Consider the following 13832-nt stretch of genomic DNA (forward strand, 5'->3'; position numbering starts at 1 on the left):
TTCGAAAGCTTCTATTCTCTTCTTGTCTAAACTATTTATCATCCATGTTTCACTTCCATACATGGCTACACTCCATACAAATACTTTCAGAAACGACTTCCTGACACTTAAATCTATACTCAATGTTAACAAATTTCTCTTCTTCAGATACGCTTTCCTTGCCATTGCCAGTCTACATTTTATATCCTCTCTACTTCGACCATCATAAGTTATTTTGCTCCCCAAATAGCAAAACCCCTTTACTACTTTAAGTGTCTCATTTCCTAATCTAATACCCTCAGCATCACCCGACTTAATTCGACTACATTCCATTACCCTCATTTTGCTTTTGTTGATGTTCATCTTATATCCTCCTTTCAAGACACTATCCATTCCATTCAACTGCTCTTCCAAGACCTTTGCTGTCTCTGACAATGTCATCGGTGAACCTCAAAGTTTTTATTTCTTCTCCATGGATTTTAATACCTACTCCAAATTTTTCTTTTGTTTCCTTCACTTCTTGCTCAATATACAGATTGAATAACATTGAGGAGAGGCTACAACCCTGTCTCACTCCCTTCCCTACCACTGCTTCCCTTTCATGGCCCTCAACTCCTATAACTGTCATTTGGTTTCTATACAAATTGTAAATAGCCTTTTGCTCCCTATATTTTACCCCTGTCACCTTCAGAATTTGAAAGAGAGTATTTCAGTCAACATTGTCAAAAGCTTTCTCTAAGTCTAAAAATGCTAGAAACACTACACACGGCTGCATGCATACATTCCAGCACTCTGTTGCACCTTGTCTAATCATCAATGAGTGGCTTCAACTGCATATAGCATGTCTGAAGAAATCGTTGGGATCCTCTTCTTCATTGAACTGAGATCAGTCACAGTCACAGCTACAAACAGTGTAACAGGGTATTTATGTGTCATCTCCTGGAAGTGAATAATTTTTTTTGAGTAGTGTGCTTATTTTTCTATTGACAAACACATCACAAGACAAGTGACTGCAAAAGTTTTCTATCACTACTGCTTCATTAGTTATTGCCAGTTTGTTTCAAAGAAATATTGCTCTTTTTGTATATCTGTAAAATTGCTAAAGAAATTTTGATGATTAAAATCACACTAGGACTTAATCACCCCACCTCCCTCAGCTTGTTCAATCCAGATTCCTCTACAACTTTTTTGCCTCATCAGCACTCTTTATCACCCTCTAGAATAAAAAAAATTGGCCACGTGCAAGTGGCACTTGAGCAGTGAGGGTTCTGCACAAACTTAATTACGTTTGCAGACAATTCATCCATGCGGGGAATTAAGAACCTTGACCATTTTCTCCAACTATCGATATTGATACTAGCAAGATATTGGTCCCAGGGTACAAAATTTTGGAGACTGTTTCAATTTCAGTAATATAAATATGATGTAATACAATTCTGGAGGCAGGAGCCCATTATTATAGTAATCAGTAGTTCTCCATTCAGGCTGACTGGTTCACAACAGTAAAATTCAAACATCAGCAAGGAATGACATTATTACTCAAATGACATGTTTCAAAATTAATCCATTGTCAGATATCCAGGGTGATTATTGAACAGAGGTATGGAATTTCCAGTTTTATGTGAAACACATTTTTGTTACATTAGTCTACAAGTGTTTGTTTAAAATACAGCTTGAAAGTCATACCTATGTACAGTAATCGCTCCTGGACTAATTCCAAAACATGTCATGTGAGCAATAAAGTCATTTCTTGCCTGATGTTTGACTCTGCCACAGTGATCCAGTCAACCTGAATATAGAACTACTGATCATTTTAATTTCAAGTTTGATGTCAGATAACAAATGTCCTTTTTGTGATATATTTTCAAATTTACAGTATTCAGATTTTTTTTTCTTTGGTTGTACTGTACAACCTTCCTATTTGCCAAATTTCATTATTCTAGACCAATGGGAAGTCCCTATAGGTTTTGATGAGTGACTTTGCGAGTATCAAAATATATGACTTAAATGGCCACATCTTTTGACTCCATTGACATTGAAGCTCTAATTTTTTGTCTCACCAAAGGACCATAGACTTCAGCATGTGACATTAATTTCAATGTGATGCACCAACCCAATACTGAGGAAAAGGGGTAATAACAGACAGACAGACAACAGTCAGATAACAAATGACAACAATTTTTTTCGTATGATATAATTACAAATTTACAGTTTTACAGTTTTTGGTTGTACTGTGAAACTTACTTTTTGCCGGGTTTCATGATTCCAATGAGAAGTACCCTATGGGTTTTATGAGTGAGTTTGTGCAAGTATTAAAATGTGTGACAAAATGGCCATATCTTTTGATTCCATTGAATTAAAAGCTTCGATTTTTTACACCACCAAGAGTCCATAGACCTCAGTACGTGACATAAATTTCAACTTATATGTGAGCCTGTTCCTGAGGAATAGGGTTTTTAACATAAAACAACATAGCAATCAAGATTTCCATTTGTGGTGATTGAGGTATGGAATCTCTTATTTTTTATTAAAAAAAAAAAAGCAGAGAGAGAGGGAGATACTTTTGAAAACTATCCCTTGCACTTGCAAAACCACATATGCTAGTTTTAATACCACCATTCATATCTTGCAGGAAAGCTAGTTTGATTTTGGAGAAGACAGTCAGCTTTTCATTTCTTTCTAACCTGCTCTCAAGCTAACAACATCTATAATGATATCATTGTTCATTCATTTCTGATGAAGGTTTGCCTTCAGGAATATGGGACATCTCAGGTTATACAATGACAGGCTGCTTTCTGTAAACTGACAACTAGTTATGACTATGCTGTTCCCAGAATTGAGTTTGTGAGTAGGTTTCGCCGTAGGCAGCCCTATACAGAAATCAAACTGACCAGTTATTAAAATGTAGTACAGCAAAGTTATTCAGCATTGTATTATAAGCTTTGTCCATGTTTTAAAAATATGTGAAGAGAAATATGGGACTTCCAGAAAAAACAAATTGACTCATTGACTGGCTACAAAGGTACCTCAAGGAGGTGCTATCAGTTTCATATTACGTTTCAATATTTTGATTTAGATAGCACCAAAAGATGCAATGCCCTGACAATTTTTGTAATCCTTTAACAGCAGATTTTTGGCACAAGATACAACTTCTTCCCACTTTTTATCTATCAAAATTCTCTTTGATAGTGTGATTAAATGAGAATTTACAATTATATGAAACTGTAATTTTTCCTTCTTAGTTAAACTTCTACTGCTCACTTAAACTTTTACAGATAAACAAGCAGTATATGGGTTTAGTGTTGTAGGATTGCTGGATCCAATGATGTACAATATACCACATGTAATGAGCACTATTTTATTACTCAGAAGCACACATATACAGTTACATATATTCTCGATTCTTGGTGCAAGTGTGTACTGTTTCATGTGTGGCCACAGACTGGTCTCAAAGAGCTTGCCAAACCAAGATATTATGTGCGACTTGGTCAATAGTCGCCACATTAGCTCCCCCCCCCCCCCCCCCCCCCTTCCCCATAGAGCATGGAGTGTGGAGCACATAACAAATATTGGGGCATACATGTAAAGGAAACACCTGGGGGGGGGGGGGGAGAGGGTGTTTAAACTGAAACCATACCTTACATTACATTACATTAGTAACTGAAGTCTTTGAGTCAGCGAGGGGGGTGCATGGTCCTGCCTGACCAGATGAATCCTAGTAAAGCAGTCAAGGGATCTGGGAAGGGGACGGTGGGTTGTGAGGAGCTGTGGTAGTGGACCAACCTGAATGCCTGTTGCATTATGTAGGACTTTAACTGTTGATGGGTCAGTACCAACAGACAGGAGGACAGATTGGAGAAGGTGAATGTGGGTTAAATTGTCATTGGGTTAGCTGGCTTATTTGTAGAAGACACATCCATTATTTGGATGCATAACAAAAACCACTTAAGACCTGCAAATAACATCTGTGTTGACATTCACTACCACTTCCGTATACAGGTTGACAGAATCTCCACACGAGTCATCATTGACGACATCACACGTTCCAAGGCTGGCCTCTGATACATCACTAAATCCTACCAGGGGAGAGGTGGTGGTCTGCCTAGGGGGAGTCATCACACGCGTCACTCTGCAGGGGAATGTCACATGCACCTGAAGCACTGTCACATGACTGGGAGTGGGTAGCATCACACATGCGGGAATGGGCGTCATGCACCCATGGAGGCGGGTGTAGCAAGGGGGCGGGGCCCGACTGGGTGGAGTATTGGGCAGTTCTCCCAGAGACCACACTGGTTTGAGGCGGCAGACAGATACCGTATGAAGTGTGCCATTAATGAGCACTTCGAACGTGTTGGTACACTGCCTTATGGCTCTGTGCGGGCCTGAGTATGGAGGTCTGAGTGCCGGTCAGACGGTGTCATCGCACACCATGATGTGAGTGCACAATGCCGAGAACTTATGCAGAAATATGAGAGGAAGCAAGTGTGGTTGAGGAGGAGGCATGCAAATGTTAGTGATTAGTTCCTTAACATGCCTGACAAATGTCAAGTCACAGTTTTGACCTGGAGGAAGTGAAGGCTCGACTAGCTCTACTGGGAGTGTGAGGGTTTCTCCGTACAGTACTTCTGACAGGGACATGCCAAGGTTCTCTTTGTTCATGGCCCGAATGCCTAACATTATCCATGGTAAGGTGTCGGCCCACTCACCTCTGTGGCACATCAGGGAAGTTTTAAGCATTTGGTGCCAGAGTTCAACAAGCCCATGGATCTTGCGGTGGTATGCTGTAGTCCTAAATCGTTTCATCCCACACAGTTCGCAAAGCTTTCGGAAGAGGGTGGACTCAAACTGGCAGCTCTGGTCAGTGGTGATAGAAACTGGGCAGCCAAAGTGCAAGATCCACATTAATAAAATGGCTCAGGCCACTGCATCAGCTGTGATAGTAGTGAGAGGAATTACCTCTACCCAGAAGGTAAACCTGTCAATGGCAGACAGTATGTAATGGAAGGGGCTCGAGGGTGGCAAGGGCCTGATGATATCAATATGTATGTGCTGAAATCCTCGTTTTGCCACATTGAATGTACCCATGGCGGGCTCCGCATGACATCCTGCTTTTGCGTGCTGACAAGCCACATATGCTCATGCCCAACTGCGACATTGTTTTATCACCCGGGACAAACGAAACATTCAGATACCAGATATGTGGTGGCCTGTATACTACCATGTGCCATGTCGTGGATACTATTAAAAATGTCCCGGCGAAGAGGTGCAGAAATCACTGGACATATGCATCCTGTTGAAATGCCGCACCAGATGCGTGAAGAAAGCCCAGGAAGTATCCGTAACTGAAGTTCGAGTCTCGTTTTAATATCAGAGTGCAATGTGGTGAGTTTAATATCCTCTGTTTGCAATTTAGGGAGTTCACAAAGGTCCAGTTGTGAAGATAAAACTGACACATGAGATAGAAAATTGGCGACTATGTTGTTTGCCCCTCTGACATAATGTATTGTCGTTCATAAACTGACATATGAGGTCCATATGCTGAAAACATCTTGGGGATGAGTCCTTGCCTGGGTTATGGAAAGCGTATAGCAGTGGCTTGTGGTCGGTAAATATCATGGACTTTTATGTTGGGAAGCAGACAGATTGTGGGAGAAAAATCTGTACAGCTGTGGGGGGTGAAGGCACAATATCGCAGATCAGGTCCAGTTCATCATGGAGGTGACATAGTAAGCAAAGGAACTTCGAATTGCCATCAACGACACCCTGTAGCTGCAGGACGTGGTCAAACAAGGCAAACCATGTCCTTGCGAAGGGGTGATAACTTAGGCCAATGGATGGAGAAGTCTTGATATAACTGTTTGTCAGAAACTGTCATCCCCTGTCCATAGCTCTGCAGTGTAATTGGCTCAGGTGCAGTAGTGGTGCACCAGCTTCAGACACTGTCAGTTGCACACGGCACAGTAGGTGAGGCTGGCTCAGCATTGGTCGAGAGAAATCTACAAGTTGGGCATTCAACGGAGTAACGCCAACAGGCATAGAATGGAACAGCAGGGTAGAGTCGGCCGTAGTTGACGGATGTGTGGAGAACGACAGAGTACAGTTTCCAGGCCCCTCCCCTACAGGTGTAATAAAATTGTTAAATCCACCTAATGTTTGTGGAACACTCATGGCAGATGCAGCAGGGAATGGCGTATGCCATCGGAAACACTTGTCAAGCAGACGTTGGTAGTGTGTGTGTGGAGGGGGCTGGTGCAGAATCCATAGTTCTGGGATAAACATGAAATTTACTGTCTTGAGCATCTGGCTTGATTTGTACTGCCACTGATTCGGGCAGAAAGTTCACACTGGCACTTGGGAAACCCGTAAACATAATCACTGGGGTTTGAGCAGATTGTGTCGGCCATTGTTGAGCACTCAGAACACGTGGAAAGTTCATATTCAGTGTAAAATGCTTGCATTCAAAGTTTTGAGCATGAAAAACATTCTGTTGGTATGGTACACTGCCACATGACTGCTGATTCATGTACAGTAACAAAAAGTTATAGTTCATACCTGATGCTGGCATACATGGCTGTAAGAAAGTAGAAGCGCTGTCCTGTTGACTACAGCTAGTCAATGTGTTCGGGAACTGTGTCGAACTATTGTGAACACAAAGTGGATAATTAGAAAACCATGCCAAAGCATCCATTGGAAAACCTACTTGGCATGTGTATTGTGTAGTGGGCAGCAAGTGATACGTTGTGTACCGCCCAACGGTACGAGAGTTCATTGTAGCTCTTGTGAACAAAATTCGGGGTCACCAGTATGGGTTTAGTGTTGTACGATTGCTGGATCCAATGATGTACACTATACCACAATTTGGATGTGCCACTCATTTTTGATCCTGAATGATTATTAATATTTGTAAAAGAAATATAATTAGAGACTAATTGATACTCCTTGTGTATTTCAATCCTTTCATTGTTCTTAATAATATTGATGCTTTTTATGTACTGTTTAGTTGTTGGTGACACAGAGAGATATATGACCTTGAAATTTAAGATTTACCTGTAGGGATTTTTGTCATTGTAAATTTAGAATTTCATAATGCACACATTTATTAATATTGTGATTTTTCACATTAGTCGTCTTTAATCTGTTTAAATCTATAATTTATTTGCAGGATTTTGTGTTTGTACCTTAGCAGCAGTTTGATTTTCTTCCTTTTTAAAATTTGATACTGGTATTTTGTGAGCAAAGGAAAATGTTCAACCATGCTTAAAGTGAGGGCACATTTATTCCTTAAGGAATAAATCAGTTGATCACGCATAAGTACTGCTAGATTCTATTTTGTGTGAAAGTAAATGTATTTATAGATTTTATAATTTTGCTTCTTTCCCATTTTCTGTGGGACCATGCAATGCAATATGATACCCATATTATGTTTTTTGTGCCACTTTTCTTTCTTTTGTCTTTTGGACATTTTTAGCCTATTTCACACTGAAACTTTAGGAGTCTTTAAATTTCCAATGTAAAATATTTTTGTGCGCTGGAGACCTATTAGGTTTCAATATTCTTACATGTCAAGTTTGTGCAAGTTATGATCTCACTTTTTAAAAAAAAGTTTTTATCTTATTTTATCTCTGGTGAGTGGCATTTCATTTCTGGCAGAGCTTTGACTAACAATAATAAATTGTAGGTCAACTGTATTACACTTGGCTGGTAAGGGAGTAGTGTCATCTTAAAGCAGGACTGCACAAATCCTTGCACAGGAGTGATAGGGGTCAATGTGGACTGGAATGACAATGATCACCAGTGTGCCAGATGAAGATTATAAATATGTTCTAACATGCTATGATCTTTACCATGAATAAATGGCAGGGTGTACTATTAATTAATATTTATTTTGAATTAAAGAAAACAGCTCATGTCCAATTCTAAAATATAAGAATGATAATAATGAACCGTAAATTGTCATGTTCATTAGATGTGAAAGAGGAGAACTAAAATGGTGCTACTCAACTTGCAATTGATGTTGGCAGTGGTAAGTGCCTGTACTATCAGCATTTGTTAATGGAAGAGGCTCTGCAAATTTTTAACCATTTCCAGATCCATACTGTGATATTTATATAAAACAGTGAGCATTAGCTAGCTGATGTTTCTGAAAACTTGAATAAGCCTTGTGACATAGACATTTTATTTATAAAACCTACCTTTCCCATTTGGAAGATCCTGCACATATGTTATAAAACATTTTACAATTGAATTTGGATGTGTATCCTTCCCCAAACCAAGCTTTACATCCTCCAAAAAAGAAGACATAAGTTGATTAACTTGGACATCAGTGAGATGGAATTCCTTGCATAACTGCCTTACCTGTCAAAATAAACACTTATATTACAAACGATTAAAATATTATTTAAAATTAATGTACAATCCATTAACAGTCTGTAATTATGATTGGAATACTTAATATATTTGTTCTTGTAGTATTTTTCACAATTATATGCAACATTTCACTAAACAAAGCATACATCCAGGCAGAATAAAACCTTCTCTCAGATTGGTTTTCAGTATGAGCTGTGGAGAGCAGTGAAAATGAGCTTACTCCCTATACTTACAGCGCACTGGGATAAGAAATGGTACCAAGGGAGCAAGTTCCACCAGTATAATATACTACAATAACTATATTTTTGTTCTGTGCTTCTCTCAGGCATCTAAGAAAGTGGGTAACAACCGGGATAGTGAGCTTTCATTTAAAAGAATAAGCTTTATGCAGTGTCCATGACTGACCAGGTAATTTGTATGTACCAATCACCGAGTAGTTATGTGGATATTTTTTTTCTCAAAACTAAATCTAACACTAGCCAAGGTATCTTGCTCAAAAACAAACATAATAGTCTGTGGGGATCTCAGTATCAATACAATGAAGTCAGATTATGTCAGCCATGCCTATTTAAATTTTTTGTACAGTTATGGCATGACTTCACTTGTAAGCTGTGCCACTAGAGTAACAAAACAATCTTCTACATTCATAGACCATCTAGCAACAGACATAGAAACGAAAAAATGCTATATACATTTTCAAGATCTGGGCTTATCAGATCATTTGTGTCAGATATTAATAGTAAATTTTTGTGTAGAAAAGCACCCTAAATTAAAAGTATACAAATGGCTCTTCTCAAAGTCGAACCTGTATGAATTTACACTCCAGATACAATATGACGGAGGGGGGAGGAAGTCTATGCGGAAATGAATGTGAACAAAATGTTTAATAGTTTCATGTCAATTTTTAAACTAAAATTTGAGGAAGCATTCCACAAAACTTTGCATACCATTGTGGCTTCATAAAAAATCATTTTGGATAACCAGAGGCATCAAAAAATTCTCTGAAACTCTTAGGTACCTCGCTTCAATCAAAAATAGACAGACTGACCCAGATTTTTTGCAATTTTATAAGAACTACAAGAGAATCTGCAGAAAGGTACTACTACTAGCTGCTAAAAAAATCACAAACCATCAAATACTATTTTAGGCAGAAAACAAAAGCAAAGCAGCCTGGAATATTATCAATCAGGAAACAGCAAACATGGGGCAAAAACTTTTGAATTCACAAATTAAGAACAAAAATAGACAAATGGACCACCCAAAAGAAATAGCTTACTTTGTAAATGTGTACTTAAACAACATTGCTAAGAAATTACAACAGACACTTATGCCTTACCCACCCTCAACCATCCACCAAACTCAATGGCACTCTATGCGGCAAATGAGAAAGTGGCTGCACAAGTTATACATCAATTAAAAAATAAAAAATCAAGTTGTCTAGATGAAATCCCAGCTTGTGTCCTCAAAGAATGTGCAAATTCCATAAAAGTTCCATTAACAAAAATAATCAATGAATCATTCAAATCTGGCTGTTTTTTTGGAGCAGCTAAAACAAGTGAAAGTAATACCCATCCTTAAAAATAGTGATGCGGAAAATTTAGAAAACTACAGACCAATCTCCCTACAATCCACCATTTCCAAATTTATTGAAAAAGTAATGAAAAATAGGTTAATGAAGTACCTAAATAAGTTTAACCTTCTTTGCAAAGAACAACATGGTTTTCAGGCCCAAAAGAGGTACAGAATTGGCTATGGTACAGCTTACAAAGGTCATTCTTGAGGCACTGAACGAAGATGATCATGTAAATCGAATTATCATGGACTTATCAAAGGCATTTGATACAGTGGACCACATAATTGTATTATATAAATTAGAGTTAATAGGAATAAGAGATATGGTTAAGAAGTGGTTTAAGTCCTACCTAGAAAACCGGATGCAGCGTGTTGAGATTTCACATAATTCAGAAGGATTTCTAGTAAAACACTTATCAGATCCACAAAATATTAATATAGGCATCCTGCATGGTACTAATGAAAACTAATTGTATACTTCAGGTTGAACAACAGACACAATGATGATGTAAAGGAATGTGTGATGGATACAAAATTTTTGGGGTTGAAGATAGACTATCAGTTAAAATGGACAGAACAAGTAAAAGCTTTAACAAAGAGACTATCTACAGCATGTTAATCTCTATGAATAGTTGCGCCAGTATACAATATTTCATGCCTCAAAATGATGTACTATTGATACATACACTCAATCCTCAGTTATGGATTCATATTTTGGGGAACAAATGATGGGAATATTGTCTGTCTTCAAGAAGAGTTGTACAGATAATAATAAATAGCAGCAGTAGGGCCCATTGTAATGATTTATTCAAAAAACTAGAAACTCTGTCTCATGTGAATACATTTTCCAGACTGTAATGCATGTAAGGAAAAATATTCATCTGTATGCTACAAACCGCTCAACACACGAACATGAAACTAGATCCAGCCACAACTTATACCTATAGAGGAAAAACAACTCCAAAACATAGAACAGTGTGCTATATAATGGCCTAAAACTGTACAACAGACTGCCACAGAAAATAAAAGGTGTAAACGAACTTCAAATGTTTAGCCAAAAGCTAAAAACATATTTATTAAGCAAAAGCTGTTACAAGGTAAATGAGTATTCATAATAACTATAGATAGCTATTTAGTAGACACAAATACCACATAGGCCTATATAAAGGAACAGCATGTGGCATAATTATAAATATTGTAAGAAGGGGTATGTACAAATTGTAAGCATTGAATTGTGAACATCGTGAGAACCCATGTATCTTTTAGTTCATAAGACACAAGTGACGACATCCATACTATTTGTATTGTTATACAGATGAATAAACATACCAATCAATCAAACTGCTTCATTACTAATTCTAGAAAAAACTGAGCACAGAACACTAAAATAAAACATATTTAACAATGATTACAACAATAAGTTTGTGTACAGTATTCTTTGACTTCTAAAGCTAACAGTGTCTGTAGGCAGAACACTAGAGGCCCAAAGTCTTCCAGTGACAATGTACACACAACTCTGTAGTCAAACAACAAACTGCAAACACTGCACTCACTATAGAAAAAATTGCATGTAAAGACAATGGTGTACCATAAATATGGATCAGTTCCATGAATAATTAACACATACATGTTCAAAATACTGAAACAAGGTTGGCATATGACAGTAAGCAAAGGTGGTGTATTTTGGTTCATATTTAGAATCAAAATCAGAATTTTTATTGTCTCATAATATACAACGTCAAAACACAGATCTGATATAATGGGAACTTGTCAACATTACATTTACATTACAATTTGTATATACAATATTACAAAAACAATATATCAACACTCCAGTTCACTTGTATTACAAAGTAATATATAACAACAGCATTTACATAGTGAACATATTTTTACAATCATTTATTTGACACAAAACTGCTAAGCTTAATTTACAGGTGATGTTTCCTTGCTCAGACTTCCACATCAGCATCAATAAATTCTTCTACAGAGTAATAACACTAATAATTTGTGCACCTTTGGTTCCAGTTACCCTAGCTCCATGCAGTTATTTGTTTCTTTTTTAGCATGTTGTAGATAGTTCATGGTTTCTGCAGGTAGTATGAATTTCATTTATCTTAGAGTTTTTAGTTTTAAACTGTAGTAAATGTGTTTTTCCACTATTCAATTTTAACCCATTTAGTTGGAACCAGTTTCGTAAACTGTCTAGTGGATTTGTGACAGTTGAGGGAATTTGTTCAGGGTGATTGCTTTTGATGAGGGCAGACATATCATCAGTGAATAAAACTGAGCGTGAAATTATGTTTAGTGGCAGTCCATTAATGTAAAGTAAGAACAAAACTGGACACAGAATTGAGCATTCTGGAATGCTTTGTAAAATAATAATTCATTCAGAGAATATATTTCTCTTGCTTGATGATATTACTACTCCTTGTTTTCTCTGAACCACTCTAAAACACGATCTCCAATTCCGTATTTTTCCATTTTGTACAGGAGCAATTGATGGTTTACACAATCAAATGCTCTTGTGAGGTCACAGAACAATCCTGCAACTTTGTTGGAGTTGTCTAAGCAGAACAAGTTATTTTCACAAACTCATGTATGGTATCTATTGTGTTTTTGTCTGAAAGCCGTATTGATTATCTGACACTATGTTTGATTTTTCTATAATTTTTTGATTCGCGTTACTACCACGTTGTCAAATATTTTTGTGAACATTGAGATAATAGAGATTTGGCAGTAGTTCCCCATATCTTCTCTTGAGGTTCTTTTGAACAAATGTTTTACCCCTGCATACTTCAGGGTGTCTGGAAAGTGGCCTTCTTCGAGTGATTTATTGATTATTGAGCTGAGGGGGTGAGCTATTATCCTGGCAGCTGATTTAACTACTTTGGTGGGTATGCCATACCACTCTGGGGAACTTTTGTTTTTGAGCTGTTATATAGTGTTCTCTACATCTTTGGCTGGATTTTTTTTTAATTTGTTAAAGCATTCTTCTGCCTTCTGACCTAATTTTAGTTCTAACCCCCAGTTCTGTTTTTCTACATCTACATGACTACTCTGCAATTCACATTTAAGTGCTTGGCAGAGGGTTCATCGAACCACAATCATACTATTTCTCTACTATTCCACTCCCGAACAGCGAGCGGGAAAAATGAACACCTAAACCTTTCTGTTCGAGCTCTGATTTCTCTTATTTTATTTTCATGATCATTCCTACCTATGTAGGTTGGGCTCAACAAAATATTTTCGCATTCGGAAGAGAAAGGTGGTGACTGAAATTTCGTAAAAAGGTCTCGCCGCGACGAAAAACGTCTATGCTGTAATGACTTCCATCCCAACTCGTGTATCATATCTGCCACACTCTCTCCCCTATAACGCGATAATACAAAACGAGTTGCCCTTTTTTGCACCCTTTCGATGTCCTCCGTCAATCCCACCTGGTAAGGATCCCACACCGCGCAGCAATATTCTAACAGAGGACGAACGAGTGTAGTGTAAGCTGTCTCTTTAGTGGACTTGTTGCATCTTCTAAGTGTCCTGCCAATGAAACGCAACCTTTGGCTCGCCTTCCCGACAATATTATCTATGTGGTCCTTCCAACTGAAGTTGTTCGTAATTTTAACACCCAAGTACCTAGTTGAATTGACAGCCTTGAGAAGTGTACTATTTATCGAGTAATCGAATTCCAACGGATTTCTTTTGGAACTCATGTGGATCATCTCACACTTTTCGTTATTTAGCGTCAACTGCCACCTGACACACCATGCAGCAATCTTTTCTAAATCGCTTTGCAGCTGATACTGGTCTTCGGATGACCTTACTAGACGGTAAATTACAGCATCATCTGCGAACAGTCTAAGAGAACTGCTCATATTGTCACCCAGGTCATTTATATAGATCAGGAACAGTAG

The 13832-nt window shown here is 37.9% G+C and overlaps 1 protein-coding gene across 1 annotated transcript in view; it reads right to left on the reverse strand.

The window, feature by feature from the left end:
* LOC126267035 (hexokinase type 2-like) overlaps positions 1–13832 on the reverse strand; it is a 183867-nt gene that overhangs the window by 149685 nt on the left and 20350 nt on the right. Inside the window, exon 2 of the mRNA XM_049971821.1 lies at positions 8172–8334. Coding sequence (XP_049827778.1) covers positions 8172–8334 — 163 coding nt within the window. The remainder of the gene's footprint in view (positions 1–8171; positions 8335–13832) is intronic.

The sequence above is a fragment of the Schistocerca gregaria genome, chromosome 4 (genome assembly GCF_023897955.1).
Source record: "Schistocerca gregaria isolate iqSchGreg1 chromosome 4, iqSchGreg1.2, whole genome shotgun sequence".
In the NCBI taxonomy this organism is placed as follows: Eukaryota; Metazoa; Arthropoda; class Insecta; order Orthoptera; family Acrididae; genus Schistocerca; species Schistocerca gregaria.